A 15,193-nucleotide genomic window follows, 5' to 3' on the forward strand; every position below is an offset into this window, starting at 1 on the left:
CTTGAATCTCTGTTTTCCAAGTGCTGGGATTAAAAACATGCCCCATCTGCTAGCTTTGCTTTTTTCTTCTTTTGACTCTCACAGTGGCTGCTGGAGCTCCTTCAGGAGCCACTCACTGCCACCGCCCGCCTTCCCCCATGTGCAGCATGTGTGCCTGTGCAGCTCAGGATACATTTTGGAATACATTGCTGGACTATTCTACTTGCTCTAACACTGAGACTTACACTATAAAAATCCTTTCTTTAAATAAAACTTGGAGATAACTAAGTTACCAAAATACTAAATAATTCATCCTCTCACTAAATGCCACCTGGAACCAAGTCACAAATGTGTTGATTTCATCAGTTTATATGTCCTAACACTATGAAGTTTCTGAGGCCAGGACTGCATGAATCCTCTCTCTAGTCCAGGGCCAAGTATGTGTCTGGAACGTCGTACATAATAAGCACATTTTATTAAAGTAACAAGAGAAGGAGACTAAACAGAAGTATTCTAATTAGTTATGGCAGGGTCACTAATTTATTAGTGAGTTTGTCTTATGTGAGAAATCATGGAAAGAACAGCATCCTGGGTGAAAAGAAAGCAGATCCTGAAGTGGGAAAGAGGCGGTATTTATGTGCATATACATATGTATATGCATATATGTGTACATGTATGCCTGCATATGTATAGATATGTATAGATGGCAGATGGTGGTACAGGCCGTGAGAACGCTAGACAGCCATGCAGAAGACTTGTAGAAAAGGTGATGCTTCACTTAATATTTCAAACACTGTTCTAAACGCACTTACAGATGGAACACTTAACTATTTGCATATATTATTCTAGGTACTGAGAGCCTAACAGTAAAAACGTGTTAAAGACTTCCACCCTTGTGTGAGTCTCCTCAGTGCTTTAACAGAATGCCTAGTTTAAGAACTTAAAAGGAGGTATTGTTTATCTCTGCTCATGTTTTCAGAGGCGTCAGTTGATCATGGAGGGAAGAGAACGGCAGAACAGGACTAAAAATGGCAGCCAGGTGGAAGGATAAAGAAAGAGCAGAGGTGTGTGGAGAGAAATGGCTCACCAGTTGAGAGCACTTGTTGCTCTTCTGAGGATCCAGGCTGGATTCCTAGCACACATGACCAGCTTATAACCACCCCTAACTCCAGATCCAGGGTAACCAATGCCGTCTTCTGACCTCTGCTGGCACCAAGTGCATACGTGGTGCACAGACTGACATGGAAGCAAAACACTTATGCATACAATTAATAAATCTAATTTTAAAATTTAAAAAAAAAGAAAGAAAAAGAACGGCTGGCAAAGGACGTAGCCCCAAGAGGGTGTATCCCACTACCACACTTCTGTCAATTAGGCTCCACCTGCTCACCCTCTCAAGAACCATGGCTTCCTGAGAGATGAATGAGGAGCAGGTCTCTCCAGCATGCACGCCTACCCCGCTGTATCGCTTTGCTATAGCTCCAAAAGCAAAAATGCCAACTGACTATGAACCAAAAGTCTCCAAATCTGTGAACCAAAATAAAACTTCTCTCATTTTAGCCTGAAGAGTCAGGTGTTTCCTGCAATACTGGAAAGCTGACTACTAAAGTGAGATTTTTCTTTGTTTTTTACTTTTCATTTTTGGGTTTTACTCTAGCAGATGCAACTTTTAATTGAGATACTCTTGAAAATCTTCCATGGGAAGGGGATCCTTACTAAAGATCTAGGAGTACGGGCCATAGTGGCACCTTTAATCCCAGTACTTGGTAGGCAGAGGCAAGTGGATCTCTGTGTGTTTGAGGACAACCTGGTCTACATAGTGAGTTCAGGAATAGCCAGGGTTATATAGAAAGACCTTGTTTCAAAAAATAAAAATAAAAATACACACCTAAGACAATGGTGAAGCACATATTGGGGCACATCTGTTGTGGCATTTCCAGAGAGGTTATCTGAGAGGGAAAGGCCCATCCTAAATATGGGCTGGGGTCTTGGACTGAATAAGGAGAGGAAAAGAGAAAAGGAACTGAGCCCGTGCACCAGCACTGATCTCACTCTGCTTTCTGGTCCACGTTGATCTAAACAGTCTCATGCTTCTGCCTCCACAGCCATGAGATGCTCTGGCCACCATGCCTTTCCACCACATAAAGCTATGTATATACCTGAAACTGTGAGCCTAGCTAAACTCTGCCTTCATTACGTTGTTTCTTGTCAGGTACTCAGCTACAGCAATGAGAAAAGGAAATGTATAGACCAGTGACTCATAGAGCCTCCTCCAGATCACCCTCTCCTACAGCATACCAGTGTTTTCAACCATCTAGCAGAGAGTTCTGGAATGTTCCATGGTACACTTCAACTCCCATGTCCCAAACAGAAACTATCAGGTCACTAAATGTCATCTATGACACTTCAATTCCCAAAGACAATCATCATAGTGCAATTTCTGAGTCACTGGAAAGTGATCTCAGATAGCACTTTGGTATTATATTATGTTAAAGTCCTACCTGTGGGGCTAGACAGATGGCTCAGCCGTTAAGAACACTCATTGCTCTTACAGAGGACCCAGGTTAGATTTCAGCGCCCTCATGATGGCTTACAACAACCCACAACTTCAATTCCAAGGAATACAGAAGGAGGAAGACACTGCTGTGGTACACTTACATGCACACAAGCAAAACATTCACACTCATAAGATAAATAAGGCTGAAAGGATTTTTAAATCCTACCTATGTGTTTCAGCATCTTTGTCCATCCTCATTTGTATAAGACGTTTTTTGGCTTTGATAAACTTTCTAATCTTTTCGTCTTCCTCCTCTTGCTGCTGTTGTTCTACAGCTCGGATGATGTTTTTATTGTGCATATTGTCCTTAAGAAAATAAGTAGGTATTGTCACTGAAATGCCTTCCAATACGTCTACCAAAAGCCTTTCAAGTGGTCATGGCTTCTCACCCAATTATTTCTCTTCTAAAAATGTATCTCAAAGCAATAATCAGTAATCCAGTTAATAAATGTTCATGCTAAGGTTTATGTACATTAATAACAAAACATATCGAAAATAATCTACAAGTATTTAGTAATACAGAAATGGTTAAGTAAACTATAATCTCAGTGATGTGAGATTTTAGAACATATCTTTTTAAAATAACAGAAATTACTAACTTCCCAAACACCATTCATTGCAAAGATGCTCAAGGATATACTTCATCAAGAGGGAGAGTAAATAAGAAACAGAAGACATCAGAGTCGGGAGTAAGAGGTGCGGTCCTAGAGAGTGACCAGGCAAGCCCCAGGATGACAGCTGGGCAGCGGGCAGGCCTAGCAAACAAGCAGTCCCAAAGGAGATGGCATGGAGGGCTCTCCATAGGTAAGTTCTAACAAGATAGTTCTAACTGCTTATTATTCAGGCAAATATTGAAAATTAGCATCAATATATATTTGGCAGAATTTATTAAATATATGGAAAAGCCAAGTGACCAAACTAAAAATTTAAAAAGGTCAAAATAAAGTCACTACACAAATGAAAATCAAGGTAGAATGTAGGTTGTTTTTTTTTTTTTTTTTTTTTTCGAGACAGGGTTTCTCTGTGTAGCCCTGGCTGTCCTGAAACTCACTCTGTAGACCAGGCTGGCCTCGAACTCAGAAATCCACCTGCCTCTGCCTCCCAAGTGCTGGGAGAAAAGTAAGCATTTGTAATACTGGCATAGTGATGCATAGCTGTGATCTGTGTGGCTGGGGGAACTAAGGCAGGAGAATCACAAATTTGAGGTCAGTCATGGTTGCATAGGGAGACTGTCTTAAAACAAAATGAGAATTAACATTCACGTAACGAAAGAGCCATAGCACAGTTTGGGTTTGCTGAGGTGAATATTTACACAGTCCTGGTGTGGATGTCAGCGTGATGCTGTGGAAAGAGTAAGGAGATGAGAAGTGCACTACAAAGGGAGAGAGCCGGACCCTCCACAGCCTGGACAAACGGGCAGATAATGCCTGAAAACTAATTAACAATCACACCAATAGCATTTGGAGCCTAATTATAAAAACTACATACAGGGACTGGCAAGATGGCTCAAGAAGGCTGGGTAGTTGAGCCTTCTGGTCCTGAAGCCCCAGGCCTCATGTGGTAGGAGACTCTGGGAAACACAGGGGACGGAGCAATGAGTGTCTCTCCTTTTCCAACCTCTCAGTGCTTGAGGCTTTAACTTTGCAACATAAAACGCTGGGACTGGAGAGACGACTCAGTGGTTAAAAGCACTGGCTGCTCTTCCAGAGAACCCAGGGTCAGTTCCCAGCACGCACACGGAGGTTCACAGCCATCTGTAACTCCAGTTCCAAGGGATCCAGCACTCTCTTTCTGGCCTCTGCAAGCACAACACACATATGGTGCACAGACATGCATACATGCAGGCAAAACACCCATGCACATAAAGTAAAAATAAAATTTTTTAAAATGTTAGAGACAAATAAAAACCATGAAATCAAATAAATGATGGCATCCCTATGCTATTACGGCAGAAATACACAAATCACCTCATTCATTCCCAACAACTTTAGCTTTAAAGAAATTAATTTCCTATAGAAATCTTATTATTTTCTTTCCTACATGAGATCACAGGCATCTGACTGTGTAACTGCCTGACTGTGGCATTTTCAACTTACAAGAAGCAGTTTCCTGTTTGTATCTATCTCTTCCTGTTTCTTGCTTAGGTTTTTCTTCATCTCGATTTCATACAGCAAATTCTGCCGCTTCATCTCCTCAGCATCTTTTTCTTCACTTTTCTTTCTTGCTTCTTCTTCCTCTTTGTGTTCCTCAATTCTAAAGCAAAAAATGAAAGTGTAACGGAGAGCAAGGCAAAAAAAAAAAAAAAAAGTCCTATCTTAGGGGAAAGAACCAGGTGCTCTGAAGCTTAAGGAAGGACATAGGGAAAGGAAGACACAAAGCGGTAGTGACAGAAACAATCTGAATGACCCAAAGGCTCCTGGATGGGTTCTTCAGGGATCTCTGGAGGCCAGCCTCACAGCACAGCCCTGATCAGGAAGGTTCCACTCTAGCGCCACCTCTTCTACTCACTCCCCACACCCCAGGAGCAGCAGCAGTTCCTAGCAGACTCTGAATCCCTGGGGTCCCTTACCTAGCAGGCATCCCTGGGCACACAGCAAGACTCCCATGTCCCCATGGTCTGTGTTCTCCTCTAATTGGTGGCTCAGGAGAAGTCAACAATCTAAACAGACAGCTAAAAATGAGCTGCTCTTTCATATGCATGCAACGAAGCCAACGTTTCTCAGGCAGTCTTCTGGCATCAGGGAGAGAAAAACTCCCTTCTGCTAAGCCACAGAAGCCCACACAGGGAAGTAGGCCAAGAAATTTAGCACAGACACAAAGTAAAGAAGATTAGAAGTTAGAGTGCTCCTTCTAAGAGGAACTAAAGAAACCAAGGGTTGTGCTGGTCCTTTTAAGTTTAGGACAGAACAACAAAATAGCAAAGGTTGCAGCTTTAGGGCTGAGAGACAAGAACCATAGGTAAGAGCACTTCTGTGTCCGGCCTACAACACCCTGTAACTTCAGGTAACGATAGCTTCTGGCGCCCTCTTCTGGCCTTATTCACACAGACATAAACACATAAACACAAACAAATACAGTTTGTTTTTTTTCTGATCAACTTGACACTTAAGATTTACCATCACCAATACCAAAACATTCTCGTGATGTAGTCAGCTTTAGTTGATTTAGTTAAAGTCTGCCCAGCGTATTGGGTTGAAAAGGACCAGGACTCAGGAGGAAGGAGGTGGTGTGGATGACTGATGTCTGCTCAAAACCTGAGAGCTGAAAATAAGATACGAATGTTTCTATTTGTTTGATGAACCAGAGGACCTGAAATTTCCATGAACACCCTAAATTTGCATTAAGTCAAATTACCCAAGTAAGGTAAAAATCTTTACGGACAGGTAATTGAAAATGTAATTGTTATCACAGCTACCAGTCAATGACAACGTCACTCCTTTCTTCTGGCACAGTGGCTGCTTCCTTCACATCCATACTCAGAATGCATAATTGCTTCTGCCCAAGGAACGAATCAGGCAGTGGATGCACAGATATGTTTGTCTTCCAGTGGATGCACAGACATGTTTGTCTTCCAGATTGGCTAGTGCACTCTAGAGCAACTCTGCTGTGCTCTACACATAGCATGACGGCTGACAGCACAACCGTGTTAAAGAGGGTTCACACTCTCACCGTCCCAAGTTGTGCTGATCAAGATCTAACTTCTCTCAAGCTCACCCATACTCTCAATAGTCCTATAAAAGCAATGGAGAGGCTGGGCGTGGCAATACATGCCTTTAATTCAGCATGAAGAGACTAGAGGAAAAGGCAGAGACAGAGGAAAAGGCAGAGGCAGGAGGATCTCTGTGATTCAAGGTCAGCCTGGCCTACAGAGTTCATGCCAGATCAGCCAGGACTACCTTATCTCAAAGACAGACAGACAGACAGACAGATTTTTATCACAGCAGGAAAGTTTGGTACTTATAGACAATCCAGGAAGCATCAGTGCTAGACTAATTCCCCAGCCAACTTACATTCAGCGTGTATAAAGCCAAATCCATCACCCTCCTCTTTTAGGTGGATCCTTGTGGTCTCATTTTGGTGAACAGCACCATCTTCGCAGTTGCCTGTGCTGGAGGCCCAAGTCCCTCTGTACCTCTCAGCCCCTTATTCAATTTCCTAATAGCTGTTTATTGAAGTCCTACCTCAATGATGAAACAGCCAACAAGGAACTTACATTAGAATTAGTAACTGCAACTAAAAACTGCAATATGTCATAAAGAAAGCAAGAGATAGCCAGGCAGTGGTGGTGCACACACCTTTAATCCCAGCCCTCAGGAGGCAGAGGCAGGTGAATCTCTGTGAGTTTGAGGTGAGCCTGGTCTACAGAGTGAGCTCAGGCTACACAAAGAAAAGCCCCGTCGTAAAGAACAAAAACAAAAAACAAAATAAAAACAAAAAAAGGAGGAGGAAAGAGAGAGAGAGAGAAAACGAGAGAAAAGAAAAGAGACCAAGAAAGAGTAAAAACGGAGTCATAACAGCCCTCTCTAGATTGAGCTGTACACCAAGGTATACAAGGCCTCCTCTCTGAGATGGTAAAAAGAGCACAGATAAAGAACAGGAAAGTAAATTCCAGAGAGAAAAGGCATCAAGTGAGAAGAACTGAAGCCAGAAAGGTCTCAGCAGGTACTCAAGGCCCTGGAAGGTAAGCATGGGTCAGGTAATGAGGAAATGGACAAGACGCAGGAGAGAAGCTTGAGATGAGGTTAGACTCCACAGGGCCACATAGACTTGAAAGCTACTGATGCACCAAAACTAGAAGAATAATTGGATAGATTTTCATTTTAGTGGAATTTCATAGATGATGAATAGCAAAGGCAATAGAAAATAAGAGAGGGTGGGGCCGATTAAGAGCCGATGCAATATTCCATGCATAGATGAGAGCATCTGGGCCTGAGACGATGGCTATTAATGCAAGACATGTCCATGTTGGCTTCTCTGAAAATGAAGCTACAGATGCTTGTGAGCAACCATGTGGGCAGTGGGAATCAAACCCAGCCAGCTCTTAACCACTTAGGGGCATGTGTACATATGTGTATGGACCTGTGTGACAACTGTGGAGTTGTGCTCTTGTGAAGGTCAGAGGGCAATTTTGTGGAGTTAGCTCCTTCCTTCCCGGGACTGAACTCATGTCAGGCTTGTGTGGCAGATGCCTTTACCCACTGTGCCACCTCAATGGTCTATGTTTTGGTTTTTGAGATAGGGTCTTATTATGTAGACCAGACTGACCTCCAATTCTTGATTTCCCTGCTGCAGCCTCCCCAGTGCTATGAATGTATATCACTGGTTAGGAATGTATCACCACACTTGTCTCTAATAGTGAGTTTGTTGTTGGGGTTTTGTTTTTTTGGTTTTTGTTTTTTGTTTTTGTTTTTGTTTTTTCGAGACAGGGTTTCTCTGTGTAGCCCTGGCTGTCCTGAAACTTACTTTATAGACCAGGCTGGCCTTGAACTCAAAATCCACCTGCCTCTGCCTCCCAAGTGCTGGGATTAAAGGTGTGCACCACCATGCCCGGCCCTAATAGTGAATTTTAATCTTTTCTTTTCTACCATGTTTTTAGCACACACTGGTTTGAAAATCAGAGGAAAGCTGTATTCGTTACGAGAAAGACACATGAACGCTCACTGATGCATACGTACTGTTTCAGATGATCCTCGGCAAGAGCTACTCTTTCTCTGCGCCGTTTTTCTTCTTTCTCTTGGTCTTCTTTAAAAGCTTTTTCATCGTTGAGCTTCACTTGCTCCTCCCATTTTTTATCTGATTTCACTGCATTCTTTTTGTACTGAATCTGGACATCACGCTCTTTCATAACTCTGCTGAGAAGAAGTCCTGACTACAAAAAGATCACACTATTTTAAGAAAACGATGTATAATGCTATAGGGAAAACTGTTAACTGTGCATGTTAAATATCCACATATGTAAGTAGAAGAGAAGCAGATCGTACGTGAAAGCGCTTCACTCGCTCCGTCTGGTGAAACTGGCACTGCCTAGCACTCTCAATGGCCTTCTTTCTTTCTCCTTCTTTGTATATTTCTTCCTCCAGATCAAGAACTTTTCTTTCAGCCTCAATCTCTTCATCACGCTTTTGCTTGGCTTTAAGTTTCTGTTCTTTCATTCCCTGTGAAGAGACAGAATAACCTCTCTCTCCTTTTCAGTGTTAGGGATCAAACCCAGGACCATGTGGTCAAACCCCAACACAAAAGCAATTTTTTGTTTTTATTTTTCAATGAATTGACCCATAAGTTAATATCCGTGCATGATAACTTAAATTTCATTATGAGTTTTTATTGTTTGCATAACATAATTCATTAGTAAACATGAACATATATTTTGTATTTATTTTAAAATAGTGTTTAGTTAGTTAGTTAGTTAGTTAGTTAGTTAGCTTATGTGCATAGCTGTTTTGCCTATATGCATCACATGTTTGCCTGGTACTGAAAGACTCCAAGAGGAGCCCCTCGCTCAGGCCTCAGGACAATAGCAGACACCCAAGAACTCACGATAGACCGAGCTTGTTGCAAACCACATGAGGCTTTATTTGGGGAAAGCCAGAGCTCTGGGGACGACTCATATCCCATGCAGGGGTAGAGGAGTCGACCTCGACGGGAAAGAGGTCCCAGTTTTTACAGGCCCTCAGGGGGGAAAGGAGAAGGGGGAGAGTAGGGGATTTCCAGATCTAAACAATGTCTATTCTCAAGAAATGGGTATGGGAGGGGTACAAGGAAAGAGTCTAAAGAAGGTGCAGCAATGGGCACACACCTGGTCAGAACATTGGCAGACACACAGGTTCGAGGAGTGAGTGGCCAGAGCATTGTGCACCTCTATTTTTCTAAATCAGTGAAGCTAGTTCTGCTAACACTGACATCTATCTTGCCAATTTCAGGGCTTCTGTGACCTTTTACATTCTGTCAGGATCTTTCAGTACCTGAGGAGGTCAGAGGAAGTGGTTGGCTGTCCTGGGACCGAACACTGTGAACTCTCATGTATGTGCTGCAAATCAAACCCAGATCTTCTGGAAGGGCAGTCAGTGCTCTTAACCACTTAGCCATCTCTCCAGCACTGAACTAATTTTTAATTACATTTACATGGTTCGAAATCAAAAACTATTGATGGGGTATATAATGAATTTCTCTCTCCAGTCCTAAGACTTCACTAAGATTAAAAACTTTTCTATTGAGCACTCTGCCATTGCTGGTGGGATTGTAGGCTGGTGCAACCACTCTGGAAATCAGTCTGGCAGTCCCTCAGAAAATTGGACATAGTACTACCCAGGGAACCAGCAGCACCACTACTGGGCATATACCTAGAAGATGCTCCAACATGTAATAAGGACACATGCTATGTTTATGGCAGCCTTATTTATAATAGCCAGAAGCTGGAAAGAACTCAGTTGTCCCTCAACAGAGGAATGGATGCAGAAAATGTGGTACATTTACACAATGGAGTAACCAAGCTATTAAAAACAATGAATTCATGAAATTCTTAGGCAGATGGATAGAACTGGAGAGTGTCATCCTGAGTGAGGTAACTCAGTCACAGAGGAACACGCATGGTGTGCGCTCACTGATGGGTGGATGTTAGCCCAGAAGCTCAGAATACCCAGGGTAGAATTTACAGACCACAAGTTCAAGAAGATTGAAGATCAAAGTGTGGCTGCTTTGGCCCTTCTTAGAAAGGAGAACAAAAAAACCCATGGGAGAGATACAGAGACAAAGTGTGGAGCAGAGACTGAAGGAAAGGCCATCCAGAGACTGCCTGACCTGGGAATCCATCCCATATACAGTCATCAAGCCCAGATACTATTGTGGATGCCAACAAGTGCTTGCTGACAGGAGCCTGATATAGCTGTCTCCTGAGAGGCTCTGCCAGTGCCTGACTAATACAGAAGTGGAGGCTCACAGCCATCCATTGGACTGAGCACAGGGTCCCCAGTGGAGGAGCTAGAGAAAGGACCCACGGAGCTAAAGGAGTTTACAGCCCCATTGGAGGAACAACAATATGAACCAACCAGTACCCCCAGAGCCCCCAAGGACTAAATCACCAACCAAAGAGTACACACGGAGGGACCCATGGCTCCAGCCACTTACATATCAGAGGATGGCCTTGTCAGTCATCAATGGGAGGAGAGGCCCTTGATCCTATAAAGGCTCGATGTCCCAGTGTAGGGAAATGCCAGGACCAGGAAGCGGCAGTGGGTGGGTTGGTAAGCAGGGGGAGGGGATAAGGGATAGGGGGTTTTTGGAGAGGAAACCAGGAAAGGGGATAACATTTGAAATGTAAATAAAGAAAATATCTAATTAAAAAAAAACCTTTTCTATTGAGCAGTCACTGTGGTGTCTACTTGTAACTCCAGCTACTCTGAAGACAGAAGCAGAGGCTAGAGGACCACTTGAGACTGAGGTTGAGGTTGAGGTGGTTTGAACAGGAATGGCCCCCAAAGGGTCATGTGTTTAAATGCTTGGCCCATAGGGAGTGACACTATTAGGAGGTGTGGCCTTTTTGGAAGAAGTGTGTCACTGTGAGAGCAGGTTTTGAGGTCTCATATGCTCAAGCTACACCTAATGTGACATACAGTCTCCTTCTGCTGGCTGTGGATCCTGATGTAGAACTCTCAGCTCCTTCTCCAGCACCATATCTGCCTGTAAGATGCCATGTTTGATAATGGACTAAACCTCTGAAACTGTAAGCCAGATCCAATTAAATATTTTCCTTTATAAGAGTTACCATTATCACAAAGTGTCTTCACAGCAACAGAAACCTTAAGACAGAGGTCACTGTGGAAGGTATAAAGAAATCTTTAAAAGAAAAAAAACTTTGTCTTTTAAAAGACAAGATAAGTAAATAATAATTCAAGATATACACTAAGAGGAAATACTTTCAAATATAGACGTCTTCCTTAGACAGGGTATCATAGAGTTTGGGCTAGCCTTAAACTCACTGCATAGTCAAAGAAGACCTTGAGCTTTTCATTCTCCTTTTGCCATCTCCAAATGTTGGGATTATAGGTATGGACCGCCATGCCTCGCTCTAAATGGCATTACAGACTGAGTCCAGGGTTCCCTGCCTGCTAAACAGGTGCTCCACCAGCGCTCTACATCCCTAGCCCTGTTTCTGTGACAGTTCTGTTGTTGTTGTTTTTATATTAATTTTTCTTTTCTTTCCTTTTCTTCTCTTTTTTCTTTTCTCTCTCTCTCTCTCTGTGTGTGTGTGTGTGTGTGTGTGTTGTTTTTTGAGAAAGGCCTTGATATGTTCACCAGGCTGGCCTTGAACTCACTATGTAGTGCAGGTTGGCCTTGAACCCAAGGTCTCTCTGGGCTTCCTGAGTACCTGGCTCATAAGTTTGTACTACCACACTTGTCTTCAGAATACGTTTTTAAAGTTCTCTAAGATCAATACGAGAAAAGAATCTAATCATGAAAATTAAAGAGGTAGGGAGCAAGTTCATCCAAAGATGTCTGGCTAACAGTCCAGTCTTCCATTGCTGAGATTAAAAACTCTTTAGCCAAAAGCAACTTCAGTGAGGAAAGGATTCATTTGGTTTATACTTTAAGATCACAATCTGTAGCTGTGGGAAGTTATGACAGGAACTCAAAGTAGGAACCTGAAGCAGACATTATGGAGGAATCCCACTCGCTGGCTCACCCTCTGGCTTCTGTAGGCTAAAGTTCAGGGGCCATGCTTCCTTCTACAGTCCAGGACCACCTGCCTAGGGATGGTGCCACATACAATCAGCTGGGCCCTTCTACATCAGCTTTCAGTCAAGACAGTCCCTCACAGACACACTAACACTAACTCGAACAGCTGCTGAGAAAGCACTGTCACCAAGCCAGGCAACAGGAGTTAGATTCCAAGAGCCCACATGATGAAGAGAGAGACAGGACTCCCACAGGTGCCCTCTGACCTCACCTGTGCATGATACATGGGTATACACTAAATAGTATATTTAAAATATTTAACTCTTGTGACTAGGAAGACTCAAATTCAAGCCATATGGAAAAACTCACACCCATTACGATGTCTGTAATGAGAAAGACTAGCCATCCTAACTATTGATGAGAATACAGAAGCAACAGAACTCTCATCCTACTGGTGGGAGGTGGAATATAAAATCACAATTGCTTCGTGAAACAGTTTGGTAATTTCTTACAAAGTATGTTTGCTTGTTTGTTTGTTTGTTTATTTATTTATTTTGGTTTTTTGAGACAGGTTTTCTCTGTGTAGCCCTGGCTATCCTGGAACTCACTTTGTAGACCAGGCTGGCCTCGAACTCAGAAATCTGCCTGCCTCTGCCTCCCAAGTGCTGGGATTAAAGGCGTGTGCCACCACTGTCTGGCACAAAGTTAATTTTTAAAAGATTTGTATTTGATTTATATTTGTGTGTGTGTGTGTGTGTGTGTGTGTGTGTGTACATGTGCAGGTGTCTCAAGAGGCCAGAGAAGGTGTCAGATCGCCTGGAGCTGGCATTGCAGGTGACTGTGAGCTGCTCAATGTAAGTCCTGAAAACTGAATGCAAATCCTCTGGAAAAGCTACGATCACTGTTGAGCCATCTCTCCAGCCACCTTTTAACCCACTTACAAAGTTATATATACACAGTGATTATGATTTCACTATACATATTCATGTCAAAATATCTACTCTATTTAAGAGCAATGGGATATATGTCCATAGACAGGCTTACATGAATGTTCACAGCAACTATATTTATAGCAGTCAAAAGATGGAATCAACCCAGATGTTGGCTGATGTCATACCATCAAGTGCGCAGTTAAATAAACTGTAGTGTACCAAACACTGGACTATTACTCAGCAATACAGAGAGTGTATATACACTCAAAGGGGGAGAATAAATCCTGTAGTCAATAGTAGTGGTGACCTGCTCATTTCTAAGGAGGGTGACGAGGGGCTAAGCTTTTAGGTGATGAGCACGTTTGTTGTCTTAACTGAAATGATCATTTTGGAGGCATGTACATGCCAAAATTTTAATAAAATGTTCACCTTAACTGAGTCATTTATGGTATGTTACTTAAAGATCTTAAAAAGGTGTGTCATTGTATTTATGGTACTTTGAGCATAACATTATCTATACCAGGTATAAGGCACTACTCAGAAGCAGCAGTTATTGTTCAAAGCATGTGAGTTCTGGAAGGTTGAGACTTACTGCATATGTGTTAGTCCAGTGTTTTACCAACTCTTGGGATTTCACATGCATTTTCTTCTTTGCTGCTCTTTCTGCACGAAGGACTGCTGCTTCTCTTGTCAACCTGTTGAGGCTATCCCGGATCCTCTCCCACTCAGCGTGTGGGATTATGGTGATCTGCTGGAGATCCACCTTGCTAGGTAGGAGGGGTGGATAGGGAATCTCTTCTTTTTCAAAGCAATCCATTCCTAATGCATTAAGAAACATAATTTTTAAATACTTTTCAGGAAGAGTTCACCTGACTTTTTTTTCCAGAAATTTCTGGAGTATAGTAGTATCTGAAAATTGCCTCAAATGTGTAACTTAAGATTGGCTGAGGGAGATAATACGAGACTTTATGAAATCAGAGTGAAGTGATCAAATCTTTGGTGATTTCCTTCATTTGTAAACTTGGGCAAGACATTGAACTTTGTGGGATCTTGGTGGAAAAACTCCTGATCAAGAGAGTGAGGTCTACGGCCTGGGTGGAGATCAAACATGCTGGTGGGGTTGGGATTCAATCACGTTTTCTCAGGGTCCATCCTAGAACTCCTCGAGTCATGCTAATGAGATAGGCAGAATTAGCTCTTTTATAAGACCCATTTCATTAAATTTGATAAGTATATGCCTCCAAAGCCATCATTACAGTTCAGATAACGGCCACAGGACACCAACAGTCCCCACACCCATTTACTGCTTGCCATCCCTCCTTAGGCTCTACTAGGCCACCACTCATCTACTACTTTTATTATAGATTTTACTCAAAAGAATTACTTTGAGATTCATTCATGTTGTCATATACGTGATTTTATTGCTTTATGCTCTTTCCCAGAATCCCTGCCCCAATGCAGAACCTTATGGGGCACAGCCATGTAACATGTTAACATGTTAACATGTAACATGTTAAGTCTCTTCACTCTTCTGAACTGATCAGAGGAGTGTATTCTCCTTTTCTTCTCTCTCCTTAGCATGCTTTCCTTAACACTGTGAGCTTTCCCCAGCGTTTCAGACTGCACGCTTCCTCTAAAGCAGCAGTTTCTCAGTCTGTGCATCTCAGCACCTTTGGGGGTCGAATGAGGGTCGCCTAAGACCACTGGGAAACACAGATATTTAATAATAATAATTTAAGCATAATTCATACAATTATAATCATGAAGTAGCACAGAAAATAATTTTATGGTGCGGGTCGCCACAACATAAGGAACTGTATGTAATAAAGGGTCACAGCACTAGGGAGATTGAGAACCACTGTTCGAAAGCATCTCTCCTCAATACACAGCAGTTTTTCCAAGTGGAGCAATTCAGAAAGAGGCTGAGAGAAGCCAGTTTGAATCAGTCAGCTTGCAGAGGAGTTTGGGCCAGAACACCTGTGTTGAACCATCGAGGCCAGAGTTCAGAAAGAACTAGAAAGGGTGAGCTTATTCAGCAGTAAGCCTCCAAGAC

At 42.6% G+C, this 15,193-nt stretch overlaps 1 protein-coding gene across 6 annotated transcripts in view; it reads right to left on the reverse strand.

Annotated features, from left to right (window-relative positions):
• Positions 1-15,193, reverse strand: part of Ccdc173 (coiled-coil domain containing 173) — a 32,226-nt gene that overhangs the window by 16,036 nt on the left and 997 nt on the right. For 2 of the 6 annotated variants that reach the window (XR_001783196.2, NM_001077684.1), the window contains exons 2-6: positions 13,733-13,959; positions 8,518-8,691; positions 8,212-8,405; positions 4,633-4,789; positions 2,703-2,842 (exon numbers count right to left, since the gene is read on the reverse strand). Coding sequence is in view for 5 of the 6 variants with exons in the window: in NM_001077684.1 (NP_001071152.1) it covers positions 2,703-2,842; positions 4,633-4,789; positions 8,212-8,405; positions 8,518-8,691; positions 13,733-13,959 (892 nt within the window). In the remaining variant the exon portion in view is untranslated. Of the gene's footprint in view, positions 1-2,702; positions 2,843-4,024; positions 4,260-4,632; positions 4,790-5,105; positions 6,875-8,211; positions 8,406-8,517; positions 8,692-13,732; positions 13,960-15,193 lie in introns of those variants that run through there. The other 4 variants (XM_011239823.1, XM_006500324.2, XM_006500322.2 and 1 more) reach the window with 4 other exon arrangements.

This window comes from Mus musculus, chromosome 2 (genome assembly GCF_000001635.26).
Source record: "Mus musculus strain C57BL/6J chromosome 2, GRCm38.p6 C57BL/6J".
In the NCBI taxonomy this organism is placed as follows: Eukaryota; Metazoa; Chordata; class Mammalia; order Rodentia; family Muridae; genus Mus; species Mus musculus.